Source organism: Oncorhynchus tshawytscha, linkage group LG14 (assembly GCF_018296145.1).
Source record: "Oncorhynchus tshawytscha isolate Ot180627B linkage group LG14, Otsh_v2.0, whole genome shotgun sequence".
Lineage (NCBI taxonomy): Eukaryota > Metazoa > Chordata > Actinopteri > Salmoniformes > Salmonidae > Oncorhynchus > Oncorhynchus tshawytscha.
Window position 1 is genome coordinate 53,064,358 of NC_056442.1, and position 13,154 is coordinate 53,077,511.

Here is a 13,154-nt window from a genome sequence, read left to right on the forward strand (position 1 = left end):
ATAAAATTTGATTTGATTTGATGATTTTGATTTGAAATTAACATTCAATTATCTGGCAACAGCTCTGGTGGACATTCCTGCAGTCGCATGCCAATTGCACGCTCCCTCAAAACTTGAGACATCTGTGGCATTGTGTTGTGTGGCAAAACTGCATATTTTAGATTGGTCTTTTATTCTCCCCAGCACAAGGTGTACCTGTGTTTTTTAAATTTAACCTTTATTTAACCAGGTAGGACAGTTGAGAACAAGTTCTCATTTACAACTGCGACCCAGCCAAGATAAAGCAAAGCAGTGCGACACAAAGTTACACGAGATAAACAAATGTACGTACAGTGTGTGCAAATGTAGTAAGATTAAGGAGGTAAGGCAATAAATAGGCCATAGTGGCGAAATAATTACAATTTAGAACACTGGAGTGATAGATGTGCAGAAGATGAATGTGCAAGTAGAGATACTGGGGTGCAAATGAGCAAAACATAAAGAACAATATGGGGATGAGGTAGTTGGGTGGGCTACAGATGGGCTGTGTACAGATGGGCTGTGTACAGATGGGCTGTGTACAGATGGGCTGTGTACAGATGGGCTGTGTACAGATGGGCTGTGTACAGGTGCAATGAATGGTTAGCTGCTCTGACAACTGATGCTTAATTAAAGTTGGTGAGGGAGATATAAGACTCCAGCTTCAGTGATTTTTGCAATTCGTTCCAGTCATTGGCAGCAGAGAACTGGAAGGAAAGGAGGCCAAAAGAGGAATTGACTTTGGGGGTGACCAGTGAAATATACCTGCTGGAGCGCGTGCTACAGGTGGGTGCTGCTATGGTGACCAGCGAGCTGAGATAAGGTGGGACTTTACCTAGCAGGGTCTTGTAGATGACCTGGAGCCAGTGGGTTTGGCGATGAGTATGAAGTGAGGGCCAGCCAATGAGAGCGTACAGGTCGCAGTGGTGGGTAGTATATGGGCCATTGGTGACAAAACGGATGGCACTGTGATAGACTGCATCCAATTTATTGAGTAAGGTATTGGAGGCTATTTTGTAAATGACATCGCCGAAGTCGAGGATCGGTAGGATGGTCAGTTTTTAGTTTTTTTTAAATTGGTGAGGCAGGTTGCAGGAGAGTGTTTTGAAGTTGAGTTTTGGAAAAGAAAATATATAAAAATATGCGAATAAAGATGTAAATATATATATACACGGGACACGACAAGCCGAGGACAAAGGACGTCTGACTGCTATGAAATCTTGGTATAAATTTCTACCTCCATCACTCCAGTATCCCTGTACATTGTTAATATGGTACTGAGCCTGTATATAGTCACCTTACCCCTATACATATCTACCTCCATCACTCTAGTATCCCTGTACATTGTTAATATGGTACTGAACTGACCCTGTATATAGTCACCTTACCCCTATACATATCTACCTCCATCACTCCAGTATCTCTGCACATTGTTAGTATGGTACTGACCCTGCATATAGTATACTTTCTTTATCATGTTCTTCTGATTTCTACTGTGTTTTTGTTCTACTTTAGTCTATTGTGTGGTACTATACTGATATTGATTACTGCATTGTTGGGAAACAGCCCAAAAGGCATTTCACTGTACTTGTGCACGTGACAATAAAACAGTGAAACTTGAAGACTGATAGTGTGACATTAATGCATATTTAACTACTAACAACATAACATAACTCTTAACAGTCACCAGCTATCAATACAGATAACATGTTCATACAGGCCTGTTTATATTGCCAGGTGTGTGTCTGACCTTCTTGATGAACGTGATGTCTGTCCATGTGTCTGAGGTGAAGTTGTATCCGTCAGTCAGTAGAGACAGGATGTAGCTCCCAGAGAAACAATACTCTGCCAGATACTTCTCCTTCACATCAGGGTGCTGCTGTTTGATCTGCACACACACATTACACATCGAGTGCAGTGAGGAGTGTGACTGGGAGAAAGTACATGTGTGCTTATGTGTGTATGTATTTGTATTAATTAAGGATCCCCATTAGTTCCTGTCAAGGCAGCAGCTACTCTTCCTGGAGTTTATTATGGATCCCCATTAGTTGGGGTTTATTATGGATCCCCATTAGTTCCTGCCAAGGCAGCAGCTACTCTTCCTGGAGTTTATTATGGATCCCCATTAGTTCCTGTCAAGGCAGCAGCTACTCTTCCTGGGGTTTATTATGGATCCCCATTAGTTCCTGCCGAGGCAGCAGCTACTCTTCCTGGGGTTTATTATGGATCCCCATTAGTTCCTGTCAAGGCAGCAGCTACTCTTCCTGGGGTTTATTATGGATCCCCATTAGTTCCTGTCAAGGCAGCAGCTACTCTTCCTGGGGTTTATTATGGATCCCCATTAGTTCCTGCCGAGGCAGCAGCTACTCTTCCTGGGGTTTATTATGGATCCCCATTAGTTCCTGCCAAGGCAGCAGCTACTCTTCCTGGGGTTTATTATGGATCCCCATTAGTTCCTGCCAAGGCAGCAGCTACTCTTCCTGGGGTTTATTATGGATCCCCATTAGTTCCTGCCAAGGCAGCAGCTTCTCTTCCTGGGGTTTATTATGGATCCCCATTAGTTCCTGCCGAGGCAGCAGCTACTCTTCCTGGGGTTTATTATGGATCCCCATTAGTTCCTGCCGAGGCAGCAGCTACTCTTCCTGGGGTTTATTATGGATCCCCATTAGTTCCTGCCGAGGCAGCAGCTACTCTTCCTGGGGTTTATTATGGATCCCCATTAGTTCCTGCCGAGGCAGCAGCTACTCTTCCTGGGGTTTATTATGGATCCCCATTAGTTCCTGCCAGGCAGCAGCTACTCTTCCTGGGGTTATTATGGATCCCCATTAGTTCCTGCCAAGGAGCAGCTACCTTCCTGGGGTTTATTATGGATTCCCCATTAGTTCCTGCCAAGGCAGCAGCTACTCTTCCTGGGGTTTATTATGGATCCCCATTAGTTCCTGCCAAGGCAGCAGCTACTCTTCCTGGGGTTTATTATGGATCCCCATTAGTTCCTGCCGAGGCAGCAGCTACTCTTCCTGGGGTTTATTATGGATCCCCATTAGTTCCTGTCGAGGCAGCAGCTACTCTTCCTGGGGTTTATTATGGATTCCCATTCGTTCCTGCCAAGGCCACAGCTACTCTTCCTGGGGTCCAGCAACATTACGGTAGTTATATTCAATTTAAAATATTACAAAACCTTATATTTCATTAAAAAAATTGCCACATTACGTGTGTTCCCTCAGGCCACTACTCTACTACCACATATTTACAACACAAAACCCATGTGTCTGTAGAGTGCGTGTCTTATCATGTGTAAGCATGTGTGTGTGTATATACCTGGGTCCAGGGTGTAGAACAGTAAGCATGTGTGTGTGTGTGTATATACCTGGGTCCAGGGTCTAGAACAGTAGCATGTGTGTGTGTGTATATACCTGGGTCCAGGGTCTAGAACAGTAGCGCTCCAGCTTCTCCCTGCTGCTTTCCAGAGAGCCTGATGTCAAGTTCAGAAAGTTCATCACAAAGTAGAACGCTGAGAATGCCTGAGAGAGAGACAGAGAGGAGAGAGACCGAGAAGAGAGAGGAGAAGAGAAGGAAGAGGAGAGAGAAAAGTGAGACGAGAGAAATAAAGGGAGGGAGAGAGGAGACAAGAGAGAAATAAAGGGAGGGAGAAAGAAGAGAGGGAGAGAAGAGACAGACAGAGGGAGAGAGGAGAGACAGAGAGAGACAGAAAGAGAAGGAGAGAGAGACAGAAAGAAGAGACAGACAGAAGAGACAGACAGACAGACAGAGAGGGAGAGAGAAGAGACAGAGAGAGACAGAAAGAGAAGGAGAGAGATACAGAGAGCGAGAGACAGAAAGAAGAGACAGACAGAGGGAGAGAGGAGAGACAGAGAGACAGAAAGAGAAGGAGAGAGAGAGAGCGAGAGACAGAAAGAAAGAAGAGACAGACAGAGAGGGAGAGAGAAGAGACAGACCGAGAGAGACAGAAAGAGAGGGAGAGAGAGACAGAGAGAGAGAGAGACAGAAAGAGAGGGAGAGAGAGACAGAGAGAGAGACAGAAAGAGACAGCTAAATTAAAAAGACAGATGATTCTGAGAATTTTCTCACAACTTGTCATTCTCATCACTAAGAAGTGTTCTGCATTCAATCCCAGAAGGGGTTACCAGGGGTTTACAAGACCCTGTTGAAGGTGCCCTTTGAAGAACCCTTTTGGTTCCAGGTAGAACCCTTTTGGGTTCCATGAAGGTTCTACCTGAAACCAAAAAGGGTTATCCTATAGGGACAGCCGAAAAAACCCTTTTGGAACCCTTTTTTCTAAGAATGTAGGGTTAGGGTAAAAGTTAAGCTCACCCCAAACGGCCCCTGTAGTGGTGGCTGGTAGACCCTGTTGAAAGAACAGCGACTGAAGCTGCAGCTACTGAAGTTGAAGATTCTTCTGACTACTTCCTGGCACAATGATGCGTTTCCTGCTCCTACGTGAGTGAAACTGTCCCTGGAGACGAGGGGTTTCCCAGCCATGACGCAAGGGCTGGAGTACACGCTAAAGTAGCTTCGATCAACACTATAACCTGGGTGGAAACACGGGTCCAGCACTGAGCTGTCCCCAGACTGACAGACAGACAGACACACACACAGACAGACAGACAGACAGACAGACACAGACAGACACACAGACACACAGAGTTATGAGCCAGGGATCAAAGGTAAGACATCAGGATTAGAGGTCTGGGGTCAAGATTACCTGAGTCTGCTGAGCAAGCGCCAGTTTGAGCGCTTGGTCTTTCCCGTAGCACAGGAAACTGTGTGTGTAGAGGAAGTAGTCATTTCCATACAGACGGAAGGTAACAGCGTTCTCCGCCGATTCCTCCGCCACATCCTGATTGGCTACAAAGCTGATCTGAGTGGAGGCTCCGCCCAGGTCAAGAGCTCCGGTGGTCCCTGAGCCCTGCAGCACACACACACACACAAACACACACACACACACACCTGTTTCAGTATATCACTCAGCAGTAGCGGTGCCTGGGTAAAATCACAAGGGAAGCCAGAAAAAAATTGCCGTATTCCAACCTATGTGTTGTGGTAATGGCATAGTTTGCTCTATAACCTGTTAGTTCATATGCCTTGTGACCGTGGCCTAAAGGCCAAGACAATAAGACTCACCCTACTGGTAGACAATAAGACAATAAGACTCACCCTACTGGTAGAGAAACACCACCCTCTTCTCTGTCATGTTGACTCACCCTACTGGTAGAGAAACACCATCCTCCTCTCTGTCATGTTGACTCACCCTACTGGTAGAGAAACACCATCCTCCTCTCTGTCATGTTGACTCACCCTACTGGTAGAGAAACACCATCCTCCTCTCTGTCATGTTGACTCACCCTACTGGTAGAGAAACACCACCTCCTCTCTGTCATGTTGACTCACCCTACTGGTCATGTTGACTCACCCTACTGGTAGAGAAACACCACCCTCCTCTCTGTCATGTTGACTCACCCTACTGGTAGAGAAACACCACCCTCCTCTCTGTCATGTTGACTCACCCTACTGGTAGAGAAACACCACCCTCCTCTGTCATGTTGACTCATGTGGTGACTGTCATGTTGACCCCTACTGGTAGAGAAACACCACCCTCCTCTCTGTCATGTTGACTCACCCTACTGGTAGTTGACTCACCCTACTGGTAAAAACACCACCCTCCTCTCTGTCATGTTGACTCACCCTACTGGTAGAGAAACACCATCCCTCCTCTCTGTCATGTTGACTCACCCTACTGGTAGAGAAACACCACCCTCCTCTCTGTCATGTTGACTCACCCTACTGGTAGAGAAACACCACCCTCCTCTCTGTCATGTTGACTCACCCTACTGGTAGAGAAACACCACCTCCTCTCTGTCATGTTGACTCACCCTACTGGTAGAGAAACACCACCCTCCTCTCTGTCATGTTGACTCACCCTACTGGTAGAGAAACACCACCTCCTCTCTGTCATGTTGACTCACCCTACTGGTAGAGAAACACCACCCTCCTCTCTGTCATGTTGACTCACCCTACTGGTAGAGAAACACCACCCTCCTCTCTGGTCATGTTGACTCACCCTACTGGTAGAGAAACACCACCCTCCTCTCATGTTGACTCACCCTACTGGTAGAGAAACACCACCCTCCTCTCATGTTGACTCACCCTACTGGTAAAGAAACACCACCCTCCTCTCTGTCATGTTGACTCACCCTACTGGTAGAGAAACACCATCCTCTCTCATGTTGACTCACCCTACTGGTAGAGAAACACCACCCTCCTCTCTGTCATGTTGACTCACCCTACTGGTAGAGAAACACCATCCTCCTCTCTGTCATGTTGACTCACCCTACTGGTAGAGAAACACCACCCTCCTCTCTGTCATGTTGACTCACCCTACTGGTAGAGAAACACCACCTCCTCTCTGTCATGTTGACTCACCCTACTGGTAGAGAAACACCACCCTCCTCTCTGTCATGTTGACTCACCCTACTGGTAGAGAAACACCACCCTCCTCTCTGTCATGTTGACTCACCCTACTGGTAGAGAAACACCACCCTCCTCTCTGTCATGTTGACTCACCCTACTGGTAGAGAAACACCACCCTCCTCTCTGTCATGTTGACTCACCCTACTGGTAGAAACACCACCCTCCTCTCTGTCATGTTGACTCACCCTACTGGTAGAGAAACACCACCCTCCTCTCTGATGTTGAACTGGTAGAGAAACACCACCCTCCTCACCCTCTGTCATGTTGACTCACCCTACTGGTAGAGAAACACCACCTCCTCTCTGTCATGTTGACTCACCCTACTGGTAGAGAAACACCATCCTCCTCTCATGTTGACTCACCCTACTGGTAGAGAAACACCACCCTCCTCTCTGTCATGTTGACTCACCCTACTGGTAGAGAAACACCACCTCCTCTCTGTCATGTTGACTCACCCTACTGGTGTTGAGAGAAACACCATCCTCCTCTACTGTCATGTTGACTCACCCCCTACTGGTAGAGAAACACCATCCTCCTCTCTGTCATGTTGACTCACCCTACTGGTAGAGAAACACCACCCTCCTCTCTGTCATGTTGACTCACCCTACTGGTAGAGAAACACCACCTCCTCTCTGTCATGTTGACTCACCCTACTGGTAGAGAAACACCACCCTCCTCTCTGTCATGTTGACTCACCCTACTGGTAGAGAAACACCACCTCCTCTCTGTCATGTTGACTCACCCTACTGGTAGAGAAACACCACCCTCCTCTCTGTCATGTTGACTCACCCTACTGGTAGAGAAACACCACCCTCCTCTCTGTCATGTTGACTCACCCTACTGGTAGAGAAACACCACCCTCTCTCTGTCATGTTGACTACTGGTAGAGAAACACCACCCTCCTCTGTCATGTTGACTCACCCTACTGGTAGAGAAACACCACCCTCCTCTCTGCATGTTGACTCACCCTACTGGTAGAGAAACACCACCCTCCTCTCATGTTGACTCACCCTACTGGTAGAGAAACACCACCCTCCTCTCTGTCATGTTGACTCACCCTACTGGTAGAGAAACACCACCCTCCTCTCTGTCATGTTGACTCACCCTACTGGTAGAGAAACACCACCCTCCTCTCTGTCATGTTGACTCACCCTACTGGTACCACCCTCTGTCATGTTGACTCACCCTACTGGTAGAGAAACCACCCTCCTCTCTGTCATGTTGACTCACCCTACTGGTAGAGAAACACCACCCTCCTCTCTGTCATGTTGACTCACCCTACTGGTAGAGAAACACCACCCTCCTCTCTGTCATGTTGACTCACCCTACTGGTAGAGAAACACCACCCTCCTCTCTGTCATGTTGACTCACCCTACTGGTAGAGAAACACCACCCTCCTCTCTGTCATGTTGACTCACCCTACTGGTAGAGAAACACCACCCTCCTCTCTGTCATGTTGACTCACCCTACTGGTAGAGAAACACCATCCTCCTCCTGTCATGTTGACTCACCCTACTGGTAGAGAAACACCACCCTCCTCTCTGTCATGTTGACTCACCCTACTGGTAGAGAAACACCACCCTCCTCCTCTCTGTCATGTTGACTCACCCTACTGGTAGAGAAACACCACCCTCCTCTGTCATGTTGACTCACCCTACTGGTAGAGAAACACCATCCTCCTCTCTGTCATGTTGACTCACCCTACTGGTAGAGAAACACCACCCTCCTCTCTGTCATGTTGACTCACCCTACTGGACTAGAGAAACACCACCCTCCTCTCTGTCATGTTGACTCACCCTACTGTCCTCCTCTCTGTCATGTTGACTCACCCTACTGGTAGAGAAACACCACCCTCCTCTCTGTCATGTTGACTCACCCTACTGGTAGAGAAACACCACCCTCCTACATGTTGACTCACCCTACTGTTGACTCACCCGAATGGTAGAGAAACACCACCCTCCTCTCTGTCATGTTGACTCACCCTACTGGTAGAGAAACACCACCCTCCTCTCATGTTGACTCATGTTGACTCACCCTACTGGTAGAGAAACACCACCCTCCTCTCTGTCATGTTGACTCACCCTACTGGTAGAGAAACACCACCCTCCTCTCTGTCATGTTGACTCACCCTACTGGTAGAGAAACACCACCCTCCTCTCTGTCATGTTGACTCACCCTACTGGTAAGAAAACACCACCCTCCTCTCTGCCATGTTGACTCACCCTACTGGTAGAGAAACACCACCCTCCTCTCATGTTGACTCACCCTACTGGTAGAGAATCACCACCCTCCTCTCTGTCATGTTGACTCACCCTACTGGTAGAGAAACACCATCCTCCTCTCATGTTGACTCACCCTACTGGTAGAGAAACACCACCCTCCTCTCTGTCATGTTGACTCACCCTACTGGTAGAGAAACACCACCCTCCTCTCTGTCATGTTGACTCACCCTACTGGTAGAGAAACACCACCCTCCTCTCTGTCATGTTGACTCACCCTACTGGTAGAGAAACACCACCCTCCTCTCTGTCATGTTGACTCACCCTACTGGTAGAGAAACACCACCCTCCTCTCTGTCATGTTGACTCACCCTACTGGTAGAGAAACACCACCCTCCTCTCTGTCATGTTGACTCACCCTACTGGTAGAGAAACACCATCCTCCTCTCTGTCATGTTGATTCACCCTACTGGTAGAGAAACACCATCCTCCTCTGTCATGTTGACTCACCCTACTGGTAGAGAAACACCACTCCTCCTCTGTCATGTTGACTCACCCTACTGGTACACCATCCTCCTCTCTGTCATGTTGACTCACCCTACTGGTAGAGAAACACCACCTCTCTGTCATGTTGACTCACCCTACTGGTAGAGAAACACCATCCTCCTCTGTCATGTTGACTCACCCTACTGGTAGAGAAACACCACCCTCCTCTCTGTCATGTTGACTCACCCTACTGGTAGAGAAACACCACCCTCCTCTCTGTCATGTTGACTCACCCTACTGGTAAGAAACACCACCCTCCTCTCTGTCATGTTGAGAAACACCATCCTCCTCTCATGTTGACTCACCCTACTGGTAGAGAAACACCACCCTCCTCTCTGTCATGTTGACTCACCCTACTGGTAGAGAAACACCACCCTCCTCTCTGTCATGTTGACTCACCCTACTGGTAGAGAAACACCACCCTCCTCTCTGTCATGTTGACTCACCCTACTGGTAGAGAAACACCACCCTCCTCTCTGCCATGTTGACTCACCCTACTGGTAGAGAAACACCACCCTCCTCTCATGTTGACTCACCCTACTGGTAAAGAAACACCACCCTCCTCTCTGTCATGTTGACTCACCCTACTGGTAGAGAAACACCATCCTCCTCTCATGTTGACTCACCCTACTGGTAGAGAAACACCACCCTCCTCTCTGTCATGTTGACTCACCCTACTGGTAGAGAAACACCACCCTCCTCTCTGTCATGTTGACTCACCCTACTGGTAGAGAAACACCACCCTCCTCTCTGCCATGTTGACTCACCCTACTGGTAGAGAAACACCACCCTCCTCTCATGTTGACTCACCCTACTGGTAAAGAAACACCACCCTCCTCTCTGTCATGTTGACTCACCCTACTGGTAGAGAATCACCACCCTCCTCTCTGTCATGTTGACTCACCCTACTGGTAGAGAAACACCACCCTCCTCTCTGTCATGTTGACTCACCCTACAGGTAGAGAAACACCATCCTCCTCTCATGTTGACTCACCCTACTGGTAGAGAAACACCATCCTCCTCTCATGTTGACTCACCCTACTGGTAGAGAAACACCACCCTCCTCTCTGTCATGTTGACTCACCCTACTGGTAGAGAAACACCACCCTCCTCTCTGTCATGTTGACTCACCCTACTGGTAGAGAAACACCATCCTCCTCTCTCTCATGTTGACTCACCCTACTGGTAGAAAAACACCACCCTCCTCTCTGTCATGTTGACTCACCCTACTGGTAGAGAAACACCACCCTCCTCTCATGTTGACTAAACAGTCTGTCACTCTGTCATACAGTACAAGGTTGTATGTGTTGTTGTTCTAGGCTACCTGGCTAAATTGCTTGCTCGCTAGCCTAACTTCCTTTCATGGCCAACGTTATCTAGTTAACATTAGCCTTCTACATCTAGCTACATATTGAACTTCCATCCTCTCAGGCCAGGGTGGCAGAGCAATGTGTGAATTAATGGTTGGATCAGAGTCGCAGTTATAATCATTGTCCAGTACAGAGAACTAAGTAAAACCACAAGTCCATATCCCTATCTCCATCCATGGCTAATTTAGGAAAGGGACAATTTTAGCTAGCTAGCTAGCCATCACAGGACAACAACACAACGAGATGCAACAATTCAAGTTGTTTCTGTCAATGACGTATGCTCTCAATGCGATTTGATGGTTGTGATGTCAAATCCAAGCTGTCTTCCCTTTCATTCAACACTATGGGCGGCAACAATATCATACTCTTTATGACCAGACAGCATCAGATAGCTTGCCTACAAAGATAGAGGGGCAATTTCATTCGCTCTTAGGCTTTTCTCGGGTAAGATACAGGGCATTTTGTTAAGTATTCAGACCCTTTCCCCACAAGCAACATTCTGAGATGAACTTTGTTCTTAGCCAGCCCCTAACACAGTTAACACAGATGAAATATGGAAAACCATTCCATTCCTTTTAATAAGTGGCAGTTTAGTTTTGTTTGTATGAACAATCACCATGTAAATTAACAAGTTTTATATATAGGTACCAGTATTTTGTCTCCTCCATACCCCAACTTCTGTTCTTGACACATTTTTAAGGAGTTCTGTTTACACACCTCCTTGACAGTATTTTATTATTTACATGGGCTGTTTTAATATTAGTCTAGAATGAAGATGAAAAAAGCGCTTTCATTTTAAAACTAGCAGCGTTTAATTTTGTTTTGTCATTTTGGATAATGGGATAATGTGGAGTACTGCTACATCTTCCATCCCTGGAATGAGGTACGTTTTCCAGCCATATCCTGCATTCGTTACCGGGGTGCAAACATTATGGATGAGCAGTGTTTAAACACGAAAGAGAATGTTCTCACCTGTTTCAGTCGGTCACTCAGGTAGTTAACAGTGACCCAGCCGAAGGCTCCCTCCTCCTGGCCTGTGATGATGCGAGCGCCCTGATAGGAGAACGGAGAGGACTGCAACACCTCCTCTACCGACCAAAGCACCTGATCAGACAAACTCTGGTTCTCCATCCTACACACACACACACCTTTTGGTTAGTCCAGTGTTTTCATTTTTACTTCCTGATTAGTGTACAGTGTTTTCATAATGACTTCCTGATCAGTGTCCATGTTTTTAATTTGAACTTCCTGGTTAGTGTCTAATGTTTTCATAATAACTTATTGGTTAGTGCCTAGTGTTTTTATAATAACTGCATGGTTAGCTTATTAACTTTCTAGTTAGTGTCCAGTAACTTTCTAGTTGGTGTTCGGTGTTTTCCTAATCATTTCCTGGTTAGTGTCTATTCTTTTCATAATAACTTCCTAGATATTAGTCAGTGTTTTCATATTCATTTCCTGGTTAGTGTCCAGTGTTTTCATAAAAACCTCCTAGTTATTATCCAGTGTTTTCATGTTAACTTTCTGGTTAGTATCTAGTGTTTTTGGAAAAACTTCCTAGTTATTGTCAAGTGTTGTCAAATGAACTTCCTCATTAGCGTCCAGCGTTTTCAGAAATTCCTGGTTAGTGTCTAATGCTGCTAATGACTGGAACGAACTGCAAAAAAATCAATGGAGACTCATATCTCCCTCACTGGCTTTTTTATTTGGGCTGCAATCCTGTTAACGGGATCGATATGACAACAGCCAGTTAAAATGCAGGGCGCCAAATTCAAAACAACAGAAATCTCCTAATTAAAATTCCTCAAACATACATGTATCTTATACCGTTTTAAAGGTAATCTTGTTGTTAATCCCACCACAGTGTCCGATTTCAAATAGGCTTTACAGCGAAAGCACCACAAACAATTATGTTAGGTCACCACCAACTCACAGAAAAACACAGCCATTTTTTTACAGCCAAAGAGAGGAGTCACAAAAAGCACAAATAGAGATAAAATGAATCACTCACCTTTGATGATCTTCATCAGATGACACTCATATGACTTCATGTTACACAATAGATGTATGTTTTGTTTGATAAAGTTCATATTTATATTTAAAAATCTCTGTATACATTGGCGCGTTACGTTCATTAAGGATAATGCAGAGAGCCACATCATTTTACAGAAATACTCATAATCAATGTCCATAAATACAATTGTTAGACTTGGAAATATAGATATACCTCTCCTTAATGCAACCGCTGTGTCAGATTTTAAAAAACTTTACGGAAAAAGAAAACCATGCAATAATCTGAGACGACGCTCAGAAAATAAATAAAATTATCTGCCATGTTGGAGTCAACAGAAATCAGAAATCACATTATAAATATTCCCTTACCTATGACGATCTTCATCAGAATGCACTCCCAGGAATCCTAGTTCCACAATAAATGCTTGATTTGTTCGATAATGTCCATTATATATGTTGAAGTAGCTACTTTTGTTAGCACGTTTAGTACACAAATCCAAAC

General features: G+C 46.1%; 1 protein-coding gene across 1 annotated transcript in view; it reads right to left on the minus strand.

The window, feature by feature from the left end:
• entpd1 (ectonucleoside triphosphate diphosphohydrolase 1) overlaps nucleotides 1-13,154 on the minus strand; it is a 55,227-nt gene that overhangs the window by 11,454 nt on the left and 30,619 nt on the right. Inside the window, exons 5-9 of the mRNA XM_042297670.1 lie at nucleotides 11,615-11,774; nucleotides 4,742-4,945; nucleotides 4,351-4,608; nucleotides 3,432-3,539; nucleotides 1,769-1,906 (exon numbers count right to left, since the gene is read on the minus strand). Of these exons, the coding sequence (XP_042153604.1) occupies nucleotides 1,769-1,906; nucleotides 3,432-3,539; nucleotides 4,351-4,608; nucleotides 4,742-4,945; nucleotides 11,615-11,774 (868 nt within the window). The remainder of the gene's footprint in view (nucleotides 1-1,768; nucleotides 1,907-3,431; nucleotides 3,540-4,350; nucleotides 4,609-4,741; nucleotides 4,946-11,614; nucleotides 11,775-13,154) is intronic.